Source organism: Carassius carassius, chromosome 48 (genome assembly GCF_963082965.1).
Source record: "Carassius carassius chromosome 48, fCarCar2.1, whole genome shotgun sequence".
NCBI lineage: Eukaryota > Metazoa > Chordata > Actinopteri > Cypriniformes > Cyprinidae > Carassius > Carassius carassius.
The window spans coordinates 5,674,299-5,701,119 of NC_081802.1; the positions used below are offsets into that span (position 1 = coordinate 5,674,299).

Consider the following 26,821-nt stretch of genomic DNA (forward strand, 5'->3'; position numbering starts at 1 on the left):
AAATACAGAATTATATCGGGGTGTGGGGGGGGGGGCTGTGCACACTTGGCACAGTGGTTAACCATAAAAATAAAAAATGGCACGTCATGCCGAAAAGGTTGCTGATCCCTGTGTTACGCTAATGCCAATAAGCTTAAACGAAAATAACGAAATAATTGTGTAGCGGAGTATTTTTTTGTACACAGTGCCATGAACTGTCAATCACTCCTGTACGCGTGCATCACTGTCCTCCTCGCAGCTGCAGCAACTTGCGCTCTCTTCATCAAGCTTTAAAACAAAAAGGGGACAAAAATGTCGTATAGTCTTTGTGCATATAGATTAATTAGATATACAACCCGAATTCCGAAAAAGTTGGGACGTTTTTTAAATTTTAATAAAATGAAAACTAAAAGACTTTCAAATCACATGAGCCAATATTTTATTCACAATAGAACATAGATAACGTAGCAAATGTTTAAACTGAGAAAGTTTACAATTTTATGCACAAAATGAGCTCATTTCAATTTTGATTTCTGCTACAGGTCTCAAAAAAGTTGGGACGGGGCATGTTTACCATGGTGTAGCATCTCCTTTTCTTTTCAAAACAGTTTGAAGACGTCTGGGCATTGAGGCTATGAGTTGCTGGAGTTTTGCTGTTGGAATTTAGTCCCATTCTTGCCTTATATAGATTTCCAGCTGCTGAAGAGTTTGTGGTCGTCTTTGACGTATTTTTCGTTTAATGATGCGCCAAATGTTCTCTATAGGTGAAAGATCTGGACTGCAGGCAGGCCAGGTTAGCACCCGGACTCTTCTACGACGAAGCCATGCTGTTGTTATAGCTGCAGTATGTGGTTTTGCATTGTCCTGCTGAAATAAACAAGGCCTTCCCTGAAATAGACGTTGTTTGGAGGGAAGCATATGTTGCTCTAAAACCTTTATATACCTTTCAGCATTCACAGAGCCTTCCAAAACATGCAAGCTGCCCATACCGTATGCACTTATGCACCCCCATACCATCAGAGATGCTGGCTTTTGAACTGAACGCTGATAACATGCTGGAAGGTCTCCCTCCTCTTTAGCCCGGAGGACACGGCGTCCGTGATTTCCAACAAGAATGTCAAATTTGGACTTGTCTGACCATAAAACACTATTCCACTTTGAAATAGTCCATTTTAAATGAGCCTTGGCCCACAGGACACGACGGCGCTTCTGGACCATGTTCACATATGGCTTCCTTTTTGCATGATAGAGCTTTAGTTGGTATCTGCTGATGGCACGGCGGATTGTGTTTACCGACAGTGGTTTCTGAAAGTATTCCTGGGCCCATTTAGTAATGTCATTGACACAATCATGCCGATGAGTGATGCAGTGTCGTCTGAGAGCCCGAAGACCACGGGCATCCAATAAAGGTCTCCGGCCTTGTCCCTTACGCACAGAGATTTCTCCAGTTTCTCTGAATCTTTTGATGATGTTATGCACTGTAGATGATGAGATTTGCAAAGCCTTTGCAATTTGACGTTGAGGAACATTGTTTTTAAAGTTTTCCAAAAAATTTTTACGCAGTCTTTCACAGATTGGAGAGCCTCTGCCCATCTTTACTTCTGAGAGACTCTGCTTCTCTAAGACAAAGCTTTTATAGCTAATCATGTTACAGACCTGATATCAATTAACTTAATTAATCACTAGATGTTCTCCCAGCTGAATCTTTTCAAAACTGCTTGCTTTTTTAGCCATTTGTTGCCCCCGTGCCAACTTTTTTGAGACCTGTAGCAGGCATTTAATTTTAAATGAGCTAATTAAGTGGATAAAAGTGTAAAATTTCTCAGTTTAAACATTTGCTACGTTATCTATGTTCTATTGTGAATAAAATATTGGCTCATGTGATTTGAAATTCCTTTAGTTTTCATTTTATTAAAATTTAAAAAATGTCCCAACTTTTCCGGAATTCGGGTTGTATCTAAATTCGTGCCTGCCCGCCTATTTTTTTTTTTTGAACTTTTTTAGAAAAAAGATGCTGCAGCCGATGAGCAGCCGGCGGGGGCTGGTTGCAGGACGACTCGACCTCCGCAGACAGTTTTTAATGTTTATCAGACAATAACTACTCAAGATTTTGCTTTAGTATAATTTTTGGGACAATTAGGGCCAGATTCGGGACTCAAGAAAACGGTTTAGATTTCGGGACTGTCCCGAATTTTTCGGGACGTCTGGTCACCCTAATGCCCACTAGTTGGAAAAGGCTGAGCCAGCCGGGATGAGTTGGAACAGTTCTTGCTGGAGCCATGTATTCCACCAGATGAGGATCCCATTCAGTGGTGAAAGGAAAACACGAAGCGCTTCACAAAACTTATTCGCTATTTGTGAGTCCCGCCAACGTCTGTGCCGTCAGAGCGCGTTTTCTCCGCGGCCGTCCTTATTGTGAACAGACTAAGGAGCCGACTTTCCCCCGATCATGTTTACATGCCTGTGTTTCTTAACAAGAACATGCAAAACAATAGAAAAAAGATTTGCTGACATTTTAAAAGTTTCAAAGTTTAGTGTAAGCTACGTTCTGTACAATAGCCTAATTGCTGCAGGCTGCTTTATTTACGTTTTTTTCTTTGTTCACTTTTTTTTTTTTTAAATCTGTACTTTTGTTTGTTTGCACGCATTGTTAAAGGTTTTCAGCTACAAAACAGGATGTGTAATGTTCAAGCTTATTGTAAGCTTGTTCAAAAATGACGGAAACCATAAATGTTGCTGAAAAATAACGTCTGTCTCATTAAACTTAATTTAAATAAACGAATATTCGAATATTCATTTTTTGTGAGCTCAAATATTCGAATGTAATATTTGCGGAAAACGCCCATCCCTACTTTTTAAACCCCACTTGTCTTCTCGTTCTCTTTCTGTATTAAAGCAAAGTCATCTTTTATAGTGTGTTATCAAGATGAAACTCTTGGTTGAGTTATTGTGCGTATGGATGGTTCTTTATTCCTCTGTTCTGCAGGAAGCTTGTCTTTCAGATGGAGTCACATTAAAGCCTGTTTGAAATGCTAGAGGTTTGCTGGCCTCATTCGGTTAAGTGTGTGTGGATTGAACATCTAAATGGGCAGAAAGCCTATGTACTCATAATGATCTATTCTACTCTATTCTATTCTATTCTATTCATATGGAAGAAAAGACGGATAAGTGCTTAATACATATTAAAAGTGTTTTAATAAATATTAGGAATGGTATTGGTTCTTATTTACATATAACATTCATGTAGCGTATTTTATGTGGGAAATGAAATGACATTAAAATAAACATATAATAAAATAAAATTGTTTTATATATTTATAGTTTTATATTTAAGTACAAGTGTTATTTTATATTTTGTCTAGAAAATAACATTGAGTGAAAATTCATATTCAAAACATTTTGAAAATAAACATACTATAATAACATTTATATATTTACTGTATTGTTGTTTTATGTTTGTGTGGACTTTCAGTTATTATCTTTTTTTACAAGTAAATCTGTACACAATTTATTTTATAGAATTTGAATTATATATATATAATGTTATGTTTTATATTTGTATATATAATGTGTATAAAATAAAAATAGTTTAGTAAATAATTTTTCTTTTTGTAAAATTTTTTGAATGTAGTAATTATTGTATTATTTAATAAATATATATTTATATAATATAAATACTAAAACGCTCTGCTTTATTGTAACCTTCTAATTATTCATATGTTTATCATATTCTGTTGTGCAGATCTGAAGAAGACTCTAGCTGTTCTTCTGGATAATATAATGCAGAGGTTATCAAAGCTGGAGTCTAAAGTGGACAATATCATGTACAACGGCACCAGTACCAACCTGACCAATGGAACCGTGACCCCTGGACCGAACCCCATCAACCCAGAAAAAGTCAATGTGGCAGGTAAAGATCTTCTTTCCCGTACTGAAGTATTTTCTGATAATCCTTCTAATGAGACATTCTCTTTCTCCTTGATCTTCACCCATTTCCAAAGTACACAGCCCTCTGTAGACCTCAGAGTATACACCGCATTCTTTACATCTCTCATCACATGCATCTCACACACACACACACACATACATGGTTTTCTTTGACATTTCTTGCCTTTTTTATTGGATCCCATTGATCTCCAAGATGATTAATGACCATGGGATAAAATAAATAGTATTTGTTAGAAAAAAGGGCTTGGTAACGTTACAAGTTGTGAGTCAAAAGGGATATTTATCAATAAACACGGTTTGATTTTTGTTCGATTTGTTCATGGAAGGTAGAAACTTAAACTGGTTTTCTATAGGATCACATGAGGTTCTCCGCTAGGTTACACTGTTTAATTTTTATTTTTTATTACATCGTATTGATTCATCTGCTAAAGCAGTGTTGTTTCAGGTTGTAGTGACGAAACTGAGAGTTTATGTAGCTTGAATTTGCCTCTGAGGCAAAGTTTGACTTGGCAGCATTGAAGTTTGATGCTAAACTCTATGCGTGTGTTGTAATCACAATGCCATCTTGTTGACCGGATGACTGAATTTAATATAATATTGTTGGACATCTGCCATGGTGAAACTATTCTCTATTATTCAGTATATCAAAGTACCATGATATTACCATCTAATTCTGTCACTTTTACATGGGAACATCACAGTCATTTGTAAGGTTATCAGTATTATTTGGGGTGGAAATATCATGTTTTTGAACAAAATGATCTGTGGTGTTACTGTAGTTAAACTGTTTAGGCAGACTGGTCAATGTGGTAGTATAAATTTTACTATACTGTATAATTTCACACCATAAATACCATAGTAAATGGTGGTGTAGTCAAATAATACCATGTTTTTATATGGTATTATTTGATATACATATACCATATTTTCAGCACATGTACAATTATAATCCAATGGTTTTGGACATTTACTACAGTAATATTGTGATTTTTTGATAGATGCAGTGCTATTTCTATGTTTTTTGTTTTTTTATATGTAAAATTATTATTATTATTATTATCTGATGCCATCACTGTAACACGGTTCATCCAGTGCTTTTCTGTGAAGGCTGTATGTGTGATTTCAATGTGGCTTGACTTGATGTGTGTGTGGATGTGATCATCATCTCTGACTCACTGTGCTTAATATAGGCCAAAGCCCTGTTGAGTCATGTGGGGCTTGACAGTGGCTGGATACAACTAACCCTCTTTTTTTCTCTGACTGCTTTTTTGACATACCCGCTGTGATGACAGTTCTGGTGACCACCCTTTGTTTATAGCGCAAACTGAGCCAAATTATTTTATAAGATGCATTAAGTTGCAAAGGCAGGTTAAAACTGCAGTATGTGATGGATATGGTGTGTTATTATGGCATTAGATTATGTAACACTCAGCGTCCTGTCAATGCTAACTAGATTTGCGAAGATTGTGCAGAGCGTAAATAATTTAGCTCTTTTTTTTCACCATTGTAAGTAGTGCTTGATAAGTCAAGCATCCCTATTATATCAAAATTGCTGTAGCATAATTTTACCAATTTCATTTAGTTTAACTTGATGTACTAAAAAATATGTAAATGTAAAATAGACATATAATAAAATAAATTGACATTTAAAAAACGAATACAAATGACATAAAAACTAAACAAAATTACTAAATAATTTTAAATGAAAAAATCAAGAGCAGGCTAATTCCTGCAAATCATCAAGTTGAAATAGCCAGAAGATGCTAGCAACAGCTAAACACGTTAAAACCACCTAGAAGATGCTATTTTTATAGCAGCGAGTTTTGCAGTGTGTTGAAACGCCATTTTAGGTCTCTCTTCTCTTAAGACTTTTTCTTTACAACTACACTACACTGTCAACTTGCTGGAGATGTCTTTGAGAACTCGAACCAACATTTTCAGATGTAAGTCATAGTTCAGGATGACAGCAACTAGAATCTTTACACACAGTCCTGAGCTCTGCAAAGCACTATTATTCCCTGATGTATGACAGAGTGGGTCTGGCAGCTAGCGGAGAAAAGAAAGAAAAGTCCTGCTTCTCAAAACTATCAAACGACTCTTTATAGTCCATCAACATGATGACAAAACTAAGTAATACCGTCTGAGAGGGCCGCACAAAGACTGATTGTGGTCTTAATGTTGGAACTGCAAACCAGCGAGTGTACGTGTGAACTCTTGCGCCCACATCCGAGAACATTCTCCTTCTGTTCTTTCTTGCCGATTTCCTCTCAATGGGTGCATTTGATGTTAGAAGAAACAAATATTTCGAATAAATGGAAGGGCTTTTTGTTTGTAGGTCACCTGCTGTTAACCTCAATTGTTTCCCAGCAATATCACCATAGGTCTCTTTGTCGCTGTTTGAAAGTCGTGTCAGTTGACAACCAATATACGATTGAATAGGTTTTCTGATTGACCCAAAAATATTTATTAGAAGAAAGTGAGTGTATTTGTTGAGGTTGTTTTGTAGGCATGCATCTTCAAAATACCAGCAGCCAGTTAGCCTAGCTGTTTTTTGTGAACACACATTGATATTAGTCACGACAAACTGCAGCGTGTAACTACCACAAAGAAGGATATAAAATATCATAATTTTCTATATAAAATTATCAGCTAACTACATTTAAAGGAGCATTCTATTTTTCTGTATATTTAGCTAACTATTTTCTAGGGGTGCGACAATAAATCGATTCGTGGATCACTTCTGCGATTTTTCCGAATGCATCGCGATTCTCTCTGGAATGGATTCTGAGCTTAGTTTTTAACAGCAAATGGTGCTGCATGCTTTAGAAACAGCCATACATTGCTTGCTTGAGGTTCCTTACACACACACACCACTTGAACCTAAAATAATCATTCATTAAATTCGATAAAGTTGACGCAACTCACAAGAGTGTTCACAGTGGACCGTTTACATTGATCTCGCATCATAAAAGCCGAGGTGCTAGTACATTTAACCACTTACATTACAACACACTTAGACTCGAGTGCTCTTTTTCATGAGAATTCAAGTGTGCGGTTAAAAACTGTTAAAAAGGACGGTCTGAATCGATTCCAGAAAGAATTCCAGAAAGAATCGTGAAGTATTTGCAAAATTACAGAATCGATCCACAAATCGATTTGCCACACCCCTACTATTTTCTTTGTTTTTTATTGTCTTCCTCATTCATCACAAATTTGTCTGATTAAAACATCGAAGTCATAAAAAACCTACAGTAGAAAGTATTGTTGTTTTCAATGCAGAAAAATTTGTGCAAGCTAGCTACATTTTGTTTGATGTCGGGGTTAGGGTTCAATGAAAATATTGGCCGTTTTGGCATATGACGATCCATATATGCAACATGCCAATATATCAGCTATGTACATTTAAGAGGGCTGTTAAGTATTTTTCATCCCAGACGAAATTTTTGATCTTAATGGTAAAATGCTTAGTTATTTTTACTCATTAAAGCTTAATAAGCAGAACAACCTGCAAGCAAGCTCATCATAAACACTGAAATATAGACTCTGTTGCGCAAAAAACAACCTAGCAACACTATCTCAACCAAAGTCTTGAGTTTCAAGACTAAACACCCAGAAGATGGTGGGAATATTTTGATGATTGTTTGGAAAAAGGTTAAAACTTTGCTAATTCTAGCTCCGAAATGACATGCATAATGTGTGTAATATGGTAATGTTTGGTCCTTTTGTAAATTATTCCTATTGTCTTCACTCTTAGGATAACATCCGTCCTGGATTGGCATTATCTCACGTCTGCGTCTGTGAATCCACAAGATAAAAACGACTGATCCGTTGCCCGCCAATGTTATCTATCCAAACATAGCACATTTCACCCGGGCTTTCTCTCTTTATCAGAGGTTATCGGCTCCGCGTGCCAGCAGCGAAGAGAGCCCAGTTGTTTGTGCGGTGTGTGTGTGTTTGCGCCAGTGGTGTCTGTTACCGTCTCTCTGGACGGTGTTGAAATGACGCCGCTGGCACGCTCTACACTTCTGGCTCTTGACTAGATCCTAGAATCCTTGGAGAGAGAGAGGGAGAGCGAGAGACAGACAGAGATACCCACTGTTAGCAAACAGAATGGCTTGCTTCATTGTGCTCGTAGATGCCGCTGGTGAACGCAAGACCAACATGTAATTAATAAGCTAAACTCTCACAGGCTAAGAACAATAGCACAAAGATAGCATTCATCCTTGCTAGCTAAAAGAGTCATAGGGTTAAAGTTACAGTTAAGGCCTGTTTACATCAAGAATGCTAACAATATTAGTAACCACACCAACTCAAGTTCTGTTTATTATAAATAAACTGCAGTTACATCATCTGTCGCTACTCCTTTTTAGTTAAACCTAAGTGTTAAATTGAAGTCATCCTGCACTGCTTGTTTGATAGACGAGAACGGAATCTCACAAAATGAGATTTGTGTGGCTTTTTGTGAACAATGTCCTTCCACTTTTCTAAGCAATTAAACTTACATACTTTTACATAACAATTAACTGCTTAACTTCGAGGTTGTGAGTTTTGCATGATTTTTGTCACTTCCTTCAGATAACGTGTAACCAAAAATCTAGTTTGGGCTTCTTTTTTATCTCTTTTAACGCAACTAGGGGTTGCACCAATAGTAAAACTGGCTTACAATTATTTTTATATTATGAGCGATAAATACACAATACTGATAGTTATGATTTTTGACACTACGTATTTAATTGATTTCGTCCCATTTTGTGTGACTTGTTGTGAACAAAGTCCTATTTCTTTTCTTAGTGATCAAACTTATGATTATTACGTAAAAATGATCAGCTTAACTTTAAGGAACTTCAAAGTTGCAAGTTCTGCCACTTTGTTCTAGTTTAGTTTTCTTTTTTATCTAACCCACTTTAAAAATTCTGGATGATTATTATTTTCATGTTAAAATCAATAAATGGACTATATTAAAAGTGAAATCTTGTAGGTTAAAACCGAATGAACATCCTTAGAATTTAAGCTGATGTCCATAAATCCAATGTAGGCTGTTTCTTTCTCAACCGTTTAGGAGAAACTATGTTTACAGGGATATTTTGTCAATTTTGTGTGTGTATTTCATGTGAATAAATGTGTGCATGGTCACTAATGGACTGTTAAATATATTTGTCATTTTTTTCTCTGTTGGAGATTATGGTCTTTAACTGACTTTTATTATCGTTGCAATATTTATTATCATTGCGATACTTGCAAGACATCGTCAAAATACGATAATATTGTCATATCGCCCAGCCCTACTTCTTAATGAACACACAGCACAAACAGAACTCACACATTTGCTCCTAATTTCCCAGTTCTGGATGTTTATCACCTGTTTTTCAGAGCCGGGGGTCTCCAGAGAGTCGTGGCTGCGTGTGGAGCATCCCTCCAGATGCATTCATACGTCCGGGGAGGATGTGGCTTTCCCCTTTAGGGAACAGGCTAAACCAGTAATACTAACTACAGCTAGCTGAGTGCAATGATTCATCTGGCCAACCACGCAAGACAGTCGCAATGGGGACATCCTATTTTGTATTTTGCAAAAAAAAATGTTTAGGACCTTTAGTAATTAATAAAACTTGTAGTTAGTTCATGGACCATTTTGTTTGTCTCCAAAAATGTATGTCAGGAACACGCAGTTCTATCAGAAGTGCAATCTGACCATTTGTTTTTAGTTTTTCGATTCCTGATTTTGGATTCACTTTGACAATCCTTGACAGTTTTTGTCGGCCCGTGTGTGTGTGTGTATGTGGGCTCCCGGTGGATGGGTGCACGTGCCGAAAGATGGCATGAAATGTGCACTTTCAGCAAGTGGTAACTGAAGCGCAAGGAGTGTAACAGGTGAACGGACTGGTTTTGAGTTTCATCCACTGGGCTTGATGCTATTGTGCTGTGTCATGATGCAGTATGTTGCTGTTGAGAGAGCACATGTCGTTTTTTTGTCCGTATTGTCTTCATAAGTGTGTATCTGCTTGTCTGTCAGTCACATTGTTGGCCTCTTCAGCTCTTGTGTAGTCAGAAATGTGATCGTTATCAGTGCTGGGTATTGAAAGGCTCATTGTGTTGGACTGTTCTCTTGTGGGACTGGTTCAGAGAAAGATGGTCACCACACAGTGGAACTTAATTAAGAGTCTAAAACATTAAATTAGTTAAAACATTTTTAGTAATTCCTATGTAAAAAGTGAATTTAAGTATCAAAGGTCTTTCTGTGGAGGCTTTTGAATTGTCAGTACCTTCAACCAGATGCTTTCTGTAGCTGCATTGACCTGCAGCAATGAAGTGGGGTTATTTTGGCCCATTTCTCTGTCCAGAACTGTTCCAGCTTATGTATTTTTGCGGTGTGTTGCTTTAAATGGCCGTTCCAGATCACAGCACAGCTTACTGAGCTCACTTCTTGGACAGTGCAGTTCTACCCAATACCAATTTTTAGACTCATAATCATTGTCATTTTATTAAATAGTTTAACTTAATAGTTCATTCATTTAATCATAATGCAAGTATTTATTTTTTTAATTGTATTTTTTAACATGCTAGTAGTAGTTACTTAGTAGTCATTGTTTTTTGATTGTTGGTAACACTGCTTGCGCTTCAGTTACCACTTGCTGAAAGTGCACATTTCAGACTCGGCCATCTTTCAAAAACTGTCAAGGATTGTCAAAGTGAATCCAAAATCAGGAATCGAAAAACTAAAAACAAATGGTCAGATTGCACTTCTGATAGAACTGCGTGTTCCTGACATACATTTTTGGAGACAAACAAAATGGTCCATGAACTAACTACAAGTTTTATTAATTACTAAAGGTCCTAAACGTTTTTTTTTTGCAAAATACAAAATAGGATGTCCCCATTGTGACTGTCTTGCGTGGTAGGCGAGATGAATAGAAGTGTGCTCGATGTGTGTTTTCTGGCGTTGAGAGAGACAAACACACGCAGCTCTGAGGGAAATGTGTCTCACTGAAGCGCTACACAGAGAGAGAGAGAGAGCTCTCTCGTTCAATTTCTTGCTGTTTTCTCGCTGAAAGACACACTTGTTATGTGCTTGATTACTCTTGTTTGTCATGCGGGGTCTCGCGCTATTTAGTCTGGGGGAGTATGTGACAGAAAACGCCCATCTGTGTGTGTGGGTTTATGAGATTGCTTGTTTACAACGGTGGTGTATGTTGAGCCTGTGTCAAGCACAGCTGTCTTTCCACTCTACATAGCGCCACATGCATACTCAAAAATCATTCCTTTTCTCTCTTCCTCTCAGCTAATCGTTGTTTTTGTATGTTCCAGTAAGAAGGAAGTTTAGTGAAGTTCATGAGAACAAGAAGAAAACATGTGACTATTAATGTGATATATGGATGTTATCGGCTAATCAGCAATCAAACATTTTTATCCAAAACTAGTCCACTTTGGTAGTGCTAGAGTAATATTACCCTAAAGTACACAAACTTATGCACACTTCAAGAATCCATCGGATTCCTGACACGTTTTTTTTAACAGAAGAGTTTCCCTCCATAAAACTTTGCAAACCTTCATATCGCTGAAGGTATTGTGAGTAATAAGTCTAAAGTCTAGAAACCTATTCATACTTAAAATCAATACGATTCCTGACATGTTTCTTAAAGAGGTCATGCTTAAAACTTCACAAATTAGTCCAGTTTAGTAGTGCCAAGGGATTGTGGGTAATATAAGCTTAAAGTCTGTCAGATTCCTGGCATGTTTCTTGAACTTTACGCACTTCAAAATTAGAAATAGTATGCCATGGAGTAAGTTTGGTGTATTGTTTCGCAACTGACAATTTACAATATCCCAGCATGCATTGCACGGGCCTCTTCTCTTACAAGGGCCTCTCATCTTTGAAGAAAAAGGTCAAGAGAAACCATCACAGACATATCATCTGAAAAAGCATTGCATGAGTGCATACTTCCAAACTCCAGAGGAGATCGTGTACCATCCAACTTTGGGGTGATGTAGTGTGATTTGGGACTCCAATTCCAGTTTTGCATAATATTTAGTATGCACAGCGTATAAATTAGGGCTAAATTCGGTAGTAGTGTGACATGACATTCAGCCAAGTATTGTGACCCATACTCAGAATTCATGCTCTGCATTTAACCCATCCAAAGTGCACACACACAGCAGTGAACACACACACACCGTGAACACATGCCCAGAGCAGTGGGCAGCCATTTATGCTGCGGCGCCCGGGGAGCAGTTGGGGGTTCAGTGCCTTGTTCAAGGAAACTTCAGTCGTGGTATTGCTTGCCTGAGATTCGAACCCACAACCCTAGGGTTAGGAGTCAAACTCTCTAACCACTAAGCCACGACTTCCCGTATTAGAGATGTTAAGAGTAGTATGTTGTTATGCTATTTCAAATCCGGCATGAATTTAAGCCTAATTCAGTATCCGTACCAATGGTGTCACTGCATCCCAGAGTGCCTTGCATGATTGTGAGTTCATTTCTAATTAAGTCCAAATCAGGTCTAATTTAGTTCCAAATTGCATTTGTATGTCAAAAACACACCCAACCAGCAGTTAAAGTGTTCAAAGACATGACATCAAGCTGAACAGAGGTGGATTTCACCTTATATTCTTTTGTTTTGTCTTTATAGTCATCCCATATTTTCTGACTTTCGGTGTATATTTCGGCACCTCATTGAGTCAAATTTTTTTTGATGTGACTCTTGTGACTCTTGTGTTATTTGTGTCATGTGACTCTCAAAGTGGTCTAAATTCTTTGTTTGTTAGTGAGTGACCTCAAGTGATGTGGATTTGTGAATGACACATCCATCCTTGACTGTTTATTGTTCCCTCAGTAGGTTGTTTGTTTCGTTTACAGGATGTGCTCTTAATGCGTTTTGATCTATTTAGGCTGCAGCCAGTCATTGTTCTACAGCACCGTCATGTCTTACTGCATTATGAAGGAGAGAGAGCAGAAAGATGACCCAGCCCTTGCAAATCAAATCATTTGAAATCACATGGCTAACACCCTCACATTACTGGAGTTTGTGTCCTCCCTTCCCTTCATCCCTTCTCATCTTGTTTCCCTTTCATCTCATTGTCTTTCCTCCCTATCTACTTGTCTCCTTTTTTATCTAAACTTGACTCATCTCTTCTCATTCTTGTTTCTTCTCATCTCCAGTCCACTCCAGTCATATTGTCATGTCTTCTCTCATCTAATCTCCTATTGTCTTCTTTTTTCTTTTTTTACATGTCTCATCTCACCTCACCTTGTTTCTCTTCTCATCTCACCTAAGCCCCTTTCACACTGCACGTCGGACCCGGCATATTGCCGGAACATTGCCAGCTCGCCTTCTGTGTGAAAGCAACCACGTCCCGGGATTGATTCCGGCATTGAACGGGGGTCGGGGACCTACTAACATTGCCGGGTTCAATCCCGGGACGAGCGCTGTGTGAACAAAAGCCAGATCCAATGCCGTGTCATAGTGATGACGCACGTTATCGCGCAACTCTTTTACCGGCTGTTTTGAAGGAAGATCAACGTTTGCAACAAAAAAATATGTGCAAACTGTAATGAAGCAGAGATCAGTTAGTTCCTCACTTTCCGCGCTGACACCGAGATCGTTCGCTTGCTTCAGTGAAAGTATAACGTGCCTAACGTTTTCGACTCGTACATTACACGTCACGCCCTGATGTCACGTGTCGTTACGGGATCTTTACGGGTTGTGTGTGAAAGCACGCACATATCCCGGGTAATCACTGGCAGTGTGAAAGTGCAAAATCTATCGACCCAGGAACTATTGCCGGAACACTTTACCCGTGTATTTGCTGGAATCGCAGTGTGAAAGGGGCTTTTTCTTCTTTTTCTTTTTTGACATGTCCGATCTCACCTCACATTGTTTCTCTTCTTGTCTCATCTCCTCACTTAGTGTCTTTTCCTTTCATAGTATCTCACCTCAGCTGGGTCCCTTTTTTCTCCTTTCTTCTCATTTTGTCTCATCTTGTTTAATCTCATCTCATCTCGTCTCACCTAGTGTATTTTCCTTACATTGCATCTCATCCCACCTCACCTGAGTTCCTCACCTCTCATCTCATCTCATCTAGTGTCTTTTCCTTTCATCGTGTTTCATCTAATTTTGTCTCATCTCATCTTGTTTTATCTCGTCTCATCTCACCTAGTGTCTTTTCCTTTCATTGTGTCTCATCTAACCTCTCCTTGTTTCCTTTCGTCTCATCTTTTATCATCTTATCTCGTCTCATCTTATCGCCTATTTTATATTGTTTCCTTTCATTTTGTCTCCCTTCATCTTTGTCAGCCCTTCATCATCTCTCATTTTGTCTCCCCACTTCTCCCCATCCCCTCCTTTATATTGTCTCGTCTTTCCTCGTCTCGTGTTCTCTCATCTTCTTTCCCCTCTCATCTTGTTTTCTCAAATTTTGTCTCATCTAGTCTCAAATCAACTCCACTTCATTCTTGCCTCTGCTCTGTTTCGGCCCATTTCCTGTGAAAACAGTGGCTTTTGATTGAGCTGCAAGCTTTAAGAATCTCCTCCTGATATCCCGGTCCATGGATCTGGTTAATCTTTTCAGGGATTTTATAGCTAATACAGATGGGAGAATTCAATCTTTAGATGTCAAGTCAAACAATAGAATCCTATGACTTCAAACCAAATTAAACAATTCACTATGTATTAGGGATGGGCGTTTTCCGCAAATATCACATTCGAATATTTGAGCTCACAAAAAAATGAATATTCGTTTATTTAAATTAAGTTTAATGAGACAGACGTTATTTTTCAGCAACATCTATTGTTTCCGTCATTTTGAACAAGCTTACACACAATAAGCTTGAACATTACACATCGTGTTTTGTAGCTGAAAACCTTTAACAATGCGTGCAAACAAACAAAAGTACAGATTAAAAGCAAAAAAAAAAAAAGTGAACAAAAAAAACCGTAAAGCAGCCTGCAGCAATTAGGCTATTGTAGAACGTAGCCTACACTTAACTTTTAAACTGTCAGCAAATCTTTTTTTTCTTTTTTTCTATTGTTTTGCATGTTCTTGTTAAGAAATACGGGCATGTGAACATGATCGGGGGAAAGTCGGCTCCTTAGTCTGTTAACAATAAGGCCGGCCGCGGAGAAAACGCGCTCTGATGGCACAGACGTTGGCGGGACTCACAAATAACGGTGTGCTAAGCGAATAAGTTTTGTGAAGCGCTTCGTGTTTTCGTTTCATCACTGAATGGGATCCTCATCTGGTGGAATACATGGCTCCAGCAAGAACTGTTCCCACTCGTCTCGGCTAAACTCTCTGTAATCCTCGCTGAAAAACTGGCTCAGCCTTTTCAGACGAGTGGGCATTGCATCCTCTTCATCGTTGGTGGCGGCAGCTGCATCCACACCACTCGCATCAAGGAAAATGTTCTGATAATGTTCAAAAAGTTTTTTTTTCTTCTCTCATGTTTTCATCGAGAAATCTGAGATGTTTGTGCCGAGGGTCTAGGGCAGACGCGAGAAGAGGAGTTTTCACTGCATTCTCCAAGTTAGCTGTGTTTATTCGTTGCTTGAGAGATGTCGCAACAATGTTCTTGAATCCGGTCACTTTCTGTGATTCTCCACAGCATATTTGAAGTACTGTAGTCGAAGACCGCAGTTCTTAGGGGGGCGTTTACATATCGCGTCTTTTGCGTTCTCAAGTTCGTTATTTTCAATGTAGGTGCGCGGTATGCGCGCTCATAATGGAAGCGATGCACACGCGGTGCGACGCGCCCATTTTTTCCAGGCGCGTCCGCACCGCATGGAGTTAAAAACATCTCAACTTTTCAGAATGCCGCAAGCGCACAGCAGATCATGTGACAAGAACTTATTTTTTGATTGCATATATCTTCAAATATGCCGTGGAGAATCACAGAAAGTGACCAAATTAGGTTTCATTGTGAACTTTTTTTTTTTTTTGGGGGGGAAATTCAATTATCATTTTTATTTATCGAATAATTAGAGCAGAACAAATATTCGAATGTTTGACTATCCGTCACACCCCTACTGTGGATCTCTTGAAGTTATGATATTATGGCCTAACCTAACTTTAACCTCTCAAATACCTGTTAAATTTACTGAAACGAATAGTTGTTTTAACCGAAAAGATCGTTATGTAAAACTTGCTTCTATGTATACCTGATCAAATGCCATCTCCACAGGATAATGTCTTATACTTGTGGAAGTCTTGCACATGATATTCTACATTGCTTGGCTTTTTTGAACTCTGTAACTTGAGTCCCTGTGATTTGTTTATCTCCACTGTGCCCTTGAACAGAGCTCTTTACTCCTGGGAACACCCAAGCGACTACTGTAAATGGCCTGAGATAAAAGCTTCTGTGAAAGTGTAAAGCCCAATCCCAATTTTAATTTATACCCTTTCCCTACCCCATCGACTATTGTGCAGTCTGTAATTATATGATGTCACCAAATTTGAGCGTTTTTTGCAAACATTTTTTTGAATAACACATGACCACAAATATGAACACACAAGTGAATGTAACATAAAACAAATGATTACTTTTCATTAAAATCTTTATTAATGCCAGTAATGCTTACATTTATGTGTCTTTTTGTTCGCTCGGGCAGCCATGTTGCCACTGTAGCCTGTTCACCCAGAGATAATTCATACCCCTGTGTTTAAGGTAGGGGAAAAGGTTAAGGCTAAACAGTAGAAATGGGATTGGTCCTAAAAGTCTGCACTCAGACCAGGGTTCGGCTTGTATTGGAAATGTGATACATTTGCTAGTACAGTAGATTATCTGTGCCCACTTCACATTCCCAAAGATTAGTTTTCTTTTGAATCTGCAAAGAATACATACATGATCCAAGGTTCTTTCATGACATGTGATTACTAAATCCATATCAGTAGTTTCACAGAAGGAAGGAGATTGAGGAATTTGATGGCTCAAAAGAAACCGTGTAATAGAGATAAGAAAAAACTAGGTTAGAATGTGCTTGTTTGCCCCTGGAGGTCAGTTAGAAGTTAAAGCTCAAAGTATAAATCTCTACCATAACAGTGACGATTCTAAATGAACAACTTTTGGATATATAACAGCTTGAATTATTACTGGAAACACAAAAACAGTAATGAAATACATTTTTGACACATCGCTCTTTCAACAGTAAAGATCGTAGAAGTCTCTTAAAGGAGTCATGACCCACAATTTTCACTTTTCCACGAGAATCAATGTATGTTATGATTGCCTAACGATTATACACTGGTCGGGAAGCCGATATTTAAAAGTGAAGCGTTTGTTTACCTCAGGGTTTGTAAAATAGCCCACGTGCACGCGCACTCAAATACGAGATTTTGATTTCTTCCTCGTCTTGACGTCAAGCTATTGTATGCTATTGCGTCTGTCAAATAAACGAAAGACTTGAGGTGAAGTAATTGTTTATGTTCCCTGTAAACGGACTGCAAAAACGGACTTTTGACTGCATTATAATGATTTCTTAATTCAGAATATGATCAAGATTGCGTAGGTTGATGTGTTCGGGGAATTTGCCAGTTAATAGTAACATTTAAAGCCCCTTAAATGAACGAAATGACTCGAAAAAAGATCGAACAAGAGAGTCAGACACACTATCGTTCAATGAACGCGTCCAGGCACAACTCTGGCGGGAGTATTAGCTTCGAGGTATGGGGAATGGCTGCTAACGTACTTTGCACAAAACAAATGACTGAGATCATCATGAATTCGGTTATTGTTTATTTATTGCCTAACGCTTATGAGGCGCCGTCTAGTTTGTGTGTGTGTGCTCACGTCTTATATTTGTGTGTGTGTGCTGTGCTCACGTCTCATATGAGTAACTTTATGTGCGTGGATAGTTCATATACATGTATGTGTGACTAGTACTTAGTATATATGCAAGCGTGTTTCATATGTGTGCGTGAATGAAGTTTGATTTAAGCCCTAAACGGCGCCTCATACACTGGCCGGGAAGCCGGTCGCGTTCATTCACAACTTGCGCCATGATGTCAGTTTGTAATGATATGCTAAAGCGTTACCTGCATTGTCAACCCCCCCCTTCCTGCAACCAATCAACGCACCCCTCATTTGCATTATTATAATGACCGTCCACGACAGCCAAAATATCGCATCAGATCTCGCGAGACAATAATGCCTTCAGAAATAAGGGTCTGAGGAGCTCTGTGCTTATTTTTTTTCCACTTTTCTTTTTTAGAAGGGCCTGAAAGACTATAATACAGCAGTAGGTATCCAAGGTAATACGACATTATGACTCCTTTAAACGAAAAACAAACAATGACTCATAAAATTCTGATTGGTATCAATTTAAACTATTTCATCGCCCTTAAAATTAAATATTTGAAATAAAACAAGTTCAAAAGACTTGGATGTTCAAAAGATGCAAAACTTAGAAAACTTACGAAAACACTTACGTTTACAATTTTTTTCCTGTCTGACGGTTTCATTTAATGCATTGTTTTGAACCTTACAAACAGTAACTTATTTGAAATAGTTTAAATTTTGACTGCAAACCTTTTTGCTTTTTTACTTTCTTAACGTCTTTTTTACATTCTTTAGTTATTGATATTTAGTTGTGTTTTTAGATGTCATTATTTATTTTCTTTGCATATTTTTTAACGAACCTTTGTTGTTACATAAAGTGCTTGCTTTATCCGACCAGTAAACCGTTTCTAGTAAAAAAAATGAAATAAAAAGCAAAGAACAAGTTTTATAATAACTATTGGTATAAAAGTCCTGATCTTATTAACTTCAATAGTACACATTTTGGCTCAAAACATTGATACATTATTATGCATTATGCACAGGATAAGTTTGCGAAGTTTTTCTCATTTTAGGTCCGATTTGTTTGCATTATTTTTTTTTTTTCTGGAGTGCAAAATAGCAACAGAATGTCTTTGAAGACCATTTGAATGCACTTGGCAAGATGTGGGTGTTCGGTCCTAGGGTTAATTTCACACTGTGTTAATTTGCCTTGTTAACTGCATTATTGATCTCTTTCTCCGGCTGAGAGCCCATGTGCTGAAAAAGCGTGTTGCTTTTGGGTTGTGATTGTGAAGTATTCAGTCTGAAGGGAAGTTAGCAGTATATTTTGCACTACAAGTTTATTGTTTACAATAATAAACAATAGCTACTTATCTTAAAAATGTTTAAAACCAATCAGAATTGGTTTTAATTGCTTTTAAAAATGCTTTGTAGGTATGGTGTGGTTTTATTTGGAGACTACAAATGAAATTTAGCTTTAAGCAGTGACTGTTACAATATATGCTCACAATTTTAAAAAGCAAATAATAGTATTTAAAATAGTAAGTCCAATTTTGTTTACGCATTCTCCCCTTCTCATGAAGGACCTGAATTAATTTGAATAAAGTTTGTATAAAGAATGAAGTTCGAAAGTGAAATTCATTCAAGAATCTATTTTTTTTGCATAGATTTCCCATGTACTTGTTTACCTTAATGGGGAATTTACATAGAAATGACTTAACTCGCAAATTACAAGCAAATTTGTTCTGCTTGCATTGCATGATTGAGGTCCAGTGTCTCTAAAAAAAAAAAAAATGTACGCAAAACTCGACAACTTGGTTAACATTTAGTTTTTCATGGGTTAAACATAGGGCCTGTTTAAGTTTGTTTTCTATATCCTTTAGATGTTTTTCATCAGTTCAAATGAGGCGACATAATTTATTAGAGACAATTTGAATGCTGTGTAATCACAATGTGACTTGCACCTAATATTGTGTTAGCGAGTTAATTTGAGAGTGCTTTGTGCGATAATTGGATGGTATTGATCTTCCAGGTGTGCCAAACAATCTTGTTGATTTTCAGCTGTGAAATGTGTTGATTGGGGAAAGTTGTGTGCTAATGTTCTCCTCTACTCTCTTTCTCTCTGTTTGCGCAGACTTGCTGAATGGAGCACAGGAGAAATGCGAACTACCCTCGCTTGACGGGTTCCCGCATTGTGAAGGGAAGTTGAATGTAAGTGTTTCTCACAGCCTCTGATCCAGCTCTCTGAGGAAAGCTTTTCCATCTGAGACTTGTTAGAGTCACTCTTTAATTACTTTGGGCTGTCGCGGTCCTATGATGGCTTCTCATCTGTCGGACTTTATTTAGAAACCATTTCCATCCTGAATCCAGACAGCTAGATTTTTCAAATGAAAGACTTTCCCCTTACCGACAGCAAGATATTGATTCGTTTTGAGACTCATTTGAAAGCTTTTTAACTGCTTTTGCTTTGAGCAGAGTACTTCTATAAAATTAGTTATACTATTATAATCCTGTCTGCTGAAAAAAAAAAAAAAAAAAAAAAAAATATATATATATATACAGTACAGACCAAAAGTTTGGACACACCTTCTCATTCAAAGAGTTTTCTTTATTTTCATGACTATGAAAATTGTAGATTCACACTGGAGGCATCAAAACTATGAATTAACACATGTGGAATTATATGTGGAATTATATACATAACAAAAAAAAGTGTGAAACAACTGAATGTCATATTCTAGGTTCTTCAAAGTAGCCACCTTTTGCTTTGATTACTGCTTTGCACACTCTTGGCATTCTCTTGATGAGCTTCAAGAGGTAGTCACCTGAAATGGTCTTCCAACAGTCTTGAAGGAGTTCCCCGAGAGATGCTTGGCACTTGTTGGCCCTTTTGCCTTCTGTCTGCGGTCCAGCTCACCCCTAAACCATCTCGATTGGGTTCAGGTCCGGTGACTGTGGAGGCCAGGTCATCTGGCGCAGCACCCCATCACTCTCCTTCTTGGTCAAATAGCCCTTGATGCCTTCAGTGTGACTCTACAATTTTCATAGTCATGAAAATAAAGAAAACTCTTTGAATGAGAAGGTGTGTCCAAACTTTTGGTCTGTACTGTGTATATATATAATTTTTTATGTTTGTTTGTTTTTCTTTTTTCAGCAGACAGGATTATAATAGTATAACTCATTTTATAGAATTAACTTGGTTACTGAATTTCACTGGAAATATTTTTTTTAATATATAAATAAAGAACTGGAAAGTATTACATGTTACACTGTAATAGGGATTTTAAGAACAAGTGAAAAATGTTAGCAAGCAGTTAGACTGAATTTACATTAGTTGTAAACGCCGAGCCTGGCGCGAGTCGACGCAGGTTGCGCGCATGCGTCGAGCCTCATTCATACTGCCAGATGCGCTCGTGGAGATTTGTGGTGCTGGGCCGCGTGAGAATATAACCCGAGCGTTACGAAACAGGCTGCGTGAGTGCGGCAAGTGTGAACGCGGGATTCGCTCCGCGCGGGTAAGTGAGGAGCGAGTATGAGAAGCATTCAGAGACACAGGCTGTGTGTGCGCTCTTCTGAATGGGGAATAGTGAACCTGCAATAAGAGATGCTCTTGATATGCATTGTGACGCAGCTCTTGTTAATTTATCTTTTTTTTTTTTTTTTGTCGGTCTCTTCAAAGCTTTTTTCTTTAGTTTTAATTTGCCTAACTATTGACCTAACCCTGTAGACGCCATAATCCCACTCTGTCTCTCTCCTGCTTGCCGTGTTTTTTTTTTTTATATAATGGTGGACATTTACACAGTTTGTTAGAGCTGTGCTGATTGAGGAAAACTGAGGTGCCTTCACTCTATTGGTTAGTAAGACTGTCACTGAAGGCTGACAGTCATGCATATGCCCTGAAACAGAGTAATATCGCATCCACATCGCAGGCTTTTGCGATTTCGCAAATCGCAACGTCTCAAATCGCAATTTCGATTCGATTTCGATTAATCGCACAGCCCTAGTGCACAGTTTTATAAAGCTAAGGTTTATAATTCTTTATTACATTAAGATTTTTATACATTTTATTTTTTTTTTAGTCTGAAGTGTTTTTGTGTTCATGTGGCTGAATTGTCTGAAGTGTTTTGTCATGTGGCGTAAACCTTCCAGAAGTTTCAGATTTTTCAAATCCCTTAAAAAATTCCGAATGGAGTGTTACCTTGTGATAGTGCTCTTTCCGTCCTTGTACGCCACTTTCCTCAAAGAGCTCACCTGATACTCCGAACGAGTCCCTCTGGGTTTTTCCAGCCTGTTGATGTAGCAGCCAGACGGGGGAAATTACGTGGGATTTAACATCAAGCGAAGCACACCGAAGCCGGTCGGCCTTTTCAGTCAGATCAGACCTGAGCTTGGCCTCGTCTCACTAGTCACCGGTCCTTTCATGGAAATTCCTGCGATATGGAAAGCCTCTTTAAATCATGCAGAATTAAAACCAAAATGTGTCAACAGTAACAATGAGAACAGCCTGACTGAGTGGAGGCTTAGAACGCCTCCAGACCGGTGTTTATCTGTTAAACCAAAGCGCAAACCAAAAATCGAACAAAAGAGGCTGTGATTAAGATAATGTGCTTTTAAAGGATTTGTTTGAAGGTCGAGATGTCAGGTTTTAACCAAATTACACCTTTTCTTTTATAATCATATGATAAAACCATATGTTCAGTTCTTATTTAATCAACTTTCTGTCTTTTTAAACTTGATTTGTTTGACTATTCATGAGCCAAAACGGTAAAAAAAAAAAAAAGATTTCTAGATGATTGTTTTTCAGTAGTAGTGGTTTGATTTGTCTGTAGTGATTAAAACGTATATATAATATATTTATTTATTAATATATTAAATATATAATATATACAGTTATTGTAGTTTGGGATAAAATAATCTTCTTCCAAAAGTACATCCATAAAAATTTAATTACATCCATGAAAATTTGTTATTAAAAAAAATAAAATGAAAAATACATTATATAAATTAATGAATTATTTTAATCAAAATGTATTTCTTTATTTGTTCAAAAAGGTATCCTTTTATGAGTAGTGGTTGGATAATGTGTAGTGATTAAAATTTAATGTCTCCGGGACCGTGATATGACTTAAAATAAATGACATTTTAATTAAACATAAATCAAATAGATACATTTTATGAAGTTAATAAATTGAAATAGTAGCTTTAATATGATAAAGTGTCCATAAGTACATCCATAAAATATATTAAACATTTCATTTTAATTAAAAAATAAAATTAAAAACTACATTTCATAATGTAATAAATGTTTTCATAAAAATGAATTATTTTCCACATTAAAAAAAAAAAAAAAAAAAAAAAAAATATATATATATATATATATATATATATATATATATATATATATATATATATATATATATATATATATATATATATATATATATATATATATATATATATATTTTTTTTTTTTTAAATGTAGTGGTTGGATAGTCTGTAGTGAGTAAAATTAATATAGTTTAGGAACAAAAACTCTTGTTCAATCAACTTTCTGTAATTAATTTGATTAGTGTGGTTCTTTATGCACCAAAACAAATGTAATTGCAGAGGAAACCAATTTATTGATTAATTTATTTATTGTTTTGATCAAAGAGCTCAAAAATACCCCTGAAAAACATTTGACGGGAAATAAAACTGCAAACTTGACAACCAGCATCCTGCACAACTGCTTATCAGATCGACTGTGGATTTTGTGTACTTGGTAGTTTTACAAAACCACTGAGGTTTGTGTGTACCGTTAGTTCTGTTCTTATCTGATCTGAACCCTCATGTTGTTGTTTCCTCATCTCCAGTGGATGAAGGACATGTGGCGTTCGGACCCCTGCTACGGCAACTACGGCGTGGACGGATCCACCTGTTCATTCTTCATTTATCTGAGTGAGGTACGATGGGACCGATTTCAATATTCATGTGCTATGATATTTAAAGGAATAGTTCACAAATGAAAATTTGCTGAAAATGTTTTCACTCAGGCCATTCAAGATGTAGATGAGTTTGTTTCTTCAACACATTTGGAGAAATGTAGCATTACATCACTTGTTCACCAGTGGATGCTCTGTAGTGAATGGGTGCCGTCAGAATGAGCGTCCAAACAGCTGATAAAAACATCACAATAATCTACAAGTAATCCACACCACTCCAGTCCAGCATTTAACATCTTGTGAAGTTAAAAGTTGTGTGTTTGGAAGAAACTAATGTATCATTAAGATGTTTTTAACAACGAAAAAGTCCTCTTTGCATAATATTGCTCCGCCCAATGAAAAAGATGTCTGAATCAGGTGAGAAATCTGCACAGATTAAGCACCGTTTACAAGTAAAAACAATCCAAAAAAAATAAGTTGTTGGATTTGATGTGAGAGGACAGTAGAGCATGGACTTTTTCATTGGAGGAAGTGTTATTATAATGGATTGTGTACTGGTATTTTGGCAAAAAAAATGTCGGTTTGACGCTTAAATGTGAAGTGAAGTGACATTCAGCCAAGTATCCAATTTTAGTAAATGTCCCGCCGTGGCGAGCACATATGATGGATTAGTTTCTTACAAACACACAGCTTTCTGCTTTTAAAGACATTAACTGATGAATTGGAGTGGTGTGGATTACTTGTGATGTTTTTATCAGCTGTTTGGACTCTCATTCTGACGGCACCCATTCATTGCAGAGGAGCCATTGCTGAGCAAGTGACGTGATGCTGAATTTCTCCAAATCTGTTCTGATGAAGGAACAAACTCATCTACATCTCAGATGACCTGAGGGTGAGAGTAAACGTTCAGCAATTGTTCATTTTTGGGTGAACTATTGCTTTAAGACACTGTGAATGAAATGGTATCAGGTCCAGTAAACCTTGTTAAAATGGCCTTAACCTTATTAGCCACATACTGGAAGTTTGGCTGTGTGAATTGCTCCCAGTGCCCCAGTAAACACATGATACTCTGTAAAACACCACAGTTGTAATGCGTGAAATGTGACGAAATCATGAAAATCCAGCTCGAATTAATTTTGAGTGTTTAATGACATAAATTGTCATTGTGCATGTGTGTGTGTGAAGTAATCTTAAATCCACAGCTACAGATCTGCATGTACAGCATCACCATGATGACATGCACATATTTCCATATCAATGTTCTCGTTGTCTTTAGCAGCTGATGTGTCATTTAAATCTTGATCAGGTAGTTAAATGAGCTGACTGATATGTAAATCCACAAGGCTACTCCGAGAAATGGTGTGAAGTATATCAACAAGACTTGTTTCCACACTCTGCCGGTTTACGTTTGATCAGCAGCTCGCTGTTTTCACGTGTGTTAGGTTGAGAACTGGTGCCCTCGTCTGCCGTGGAGGATCAAGAATAATGCTGATGAAGCCGACAAGAAAACACAGGTCAGCTATGGTTTCTGGACAAAACTGTATATAATGAAAAATATATATATAGAAAAATAATAAGTAAGAAAATTGTATAAAATGTCTATAAAATATATTAAATAATAATGTAATATTTAATAATAATTAAATATAAATCAAATAACAGTAATAATAATAATAATACATGTTTTAATAATAATAACCTATCTATGATAGATAGATAGATGGATTGATTGATTAAAAAAGCTTCCATAAATACCTCTATCCAAAAGTAAACAAATTTAAATGTTATTAAAATAAATCTTAAAAAAATGGCATTATATAAATTATATAAAAATTAAAAATGAAAAATGTTTTCTTTAGGGTTAGTGGTTGGATTAGTATGTCTGTTTAACATTTATAAAAATAAATAGAGATTTATAAATTAAAATATATATATATATATAAATAGTTGTCTGTCTTTGGTGATAATCGCTAGAATATGTTAAATTTTCCATAATTAATCCTTAAAAATAAATAAAATAAAAATTTTATAAAAATTTATTTAAACACTATATTATTAGTTATAAATGAATAAATATTCTAAGGTATAATTAAATATTAATGAATAAATTACCTTTAAAAAATACATATCCTAAATTAATAAATTATTTAAATAATAAATACATCCATATCAATGTAACAACATCTAACAATTATATTTCAATAAAAAATTATACCGTTTTAATAAAAATAAAATAAATGGGGGATTAGTCTGTTGTCATTAAACTGAGCTTGTCTGTAACGTGTGAGTGTGCAGCTGTTTCTGAGGTTTCAGCGCTCAGTGATCATCTTCTCAGACTGATGATTTAGAGAGGAAACCGAAAGAGAGAGCCTCACATGACGGACCAGCATGCTCAGCCCATGTTTGTTTATTTCGGCAGAAGGAGATCCGCACGAGTTTCGACGAGCTGTATCGCGTGATGTCGCGGCGAGAGGAGTTTCGCTGGATGATGCTGCGGATCAAGCGCATGGAGGAGCCGTGGGTCAGCGCCGTCCGCTCCCTCGCTGCCAAACAAAACCTCAGCAACCACAAGCGCAAAAAGGTGACAATTGTAGGATTCTCAATATTGACTGAACATGTCGGGCTTTAGTTATTCAGCCCGTGTTCCCGCCCTTTCTCGGTTCCCAAAAACCTCATCTCTCTAGAGATCGCCTGATGTCAGGCCTAAAATAAACTCAGCTGTTTAGAGCTCAAAGCATGTCATGGTTACCCATAATCCTCCAGGGATACTTATCCCCCACACAAATATCCCTTGACATATTAATACTAAAACAAGTGCTGTGAATGAAAAAATGTTTGACTGTGAAACAGATACTGACATGACAGAATTTAAGAGATTGCAACCCACAGGTTTAGTTTTTTTACAACCTTCTCTTTCACAATAAGCATATCTGATATTAAAGACCAGGAAGAGGCCATGTTGCCAATTATTTGAGCCATTTTAGACAAATATTAGCCGTCGCATTTCATGGAATGAGACTTTTTGTTTGGTTTTAATCAGGAACATCCGTTTAATAATGAAAATGTAGTGATTAATATTACAGAAAATAATATGCAATTAATCTTTTAATTTGCATTATTTATCCTAATAAATCACATTTATCAGTTTTTTTTACATTAATTGTGTATATATATATATATATATATAATTAATACATTTTTAAATAT

General features: G+C 37.0%; 1 protein-coding gene across 1 annotated transcript in view; it reads left to right on the forward strand.

Annotated features, from left to right (window-relative positions):
* Positions 1 to 26,821, forward strand: part of mgat5 (alpha-1,6-mannosylglycoprotein 6-beta-N-acetylglucosaminyltransferase) — a 68,404-nt gene that overhangs the window by 22,291 nt on the left and 19,292 nt on the right. The window contains exons 3-7 of the mRNA XM_059543069.1: positions 3,722 to 3,889; positions 19,828 to 19,904; positions 23,546 to 23,635; positions 25,057 to 25,128; positions 26,034 to 26,195. Coding sequence (XP_059399052.1) covers positions 3,722 to 3,889; positions 19,828 to 19,904; positions 23,546 to 23,635; positions 25,057 to 25,128; positions 26,034 to 26,195 — 569 coding nt within the window. The remainder of the gene's footprint in view (positions 1 to 3,721; positions 3,890 to 19,827; positions 19,905 to 23,545; positions 23,636 to 25,056; positions 25,129 to 26,033; positions 26,196 to 26,821) is intronic.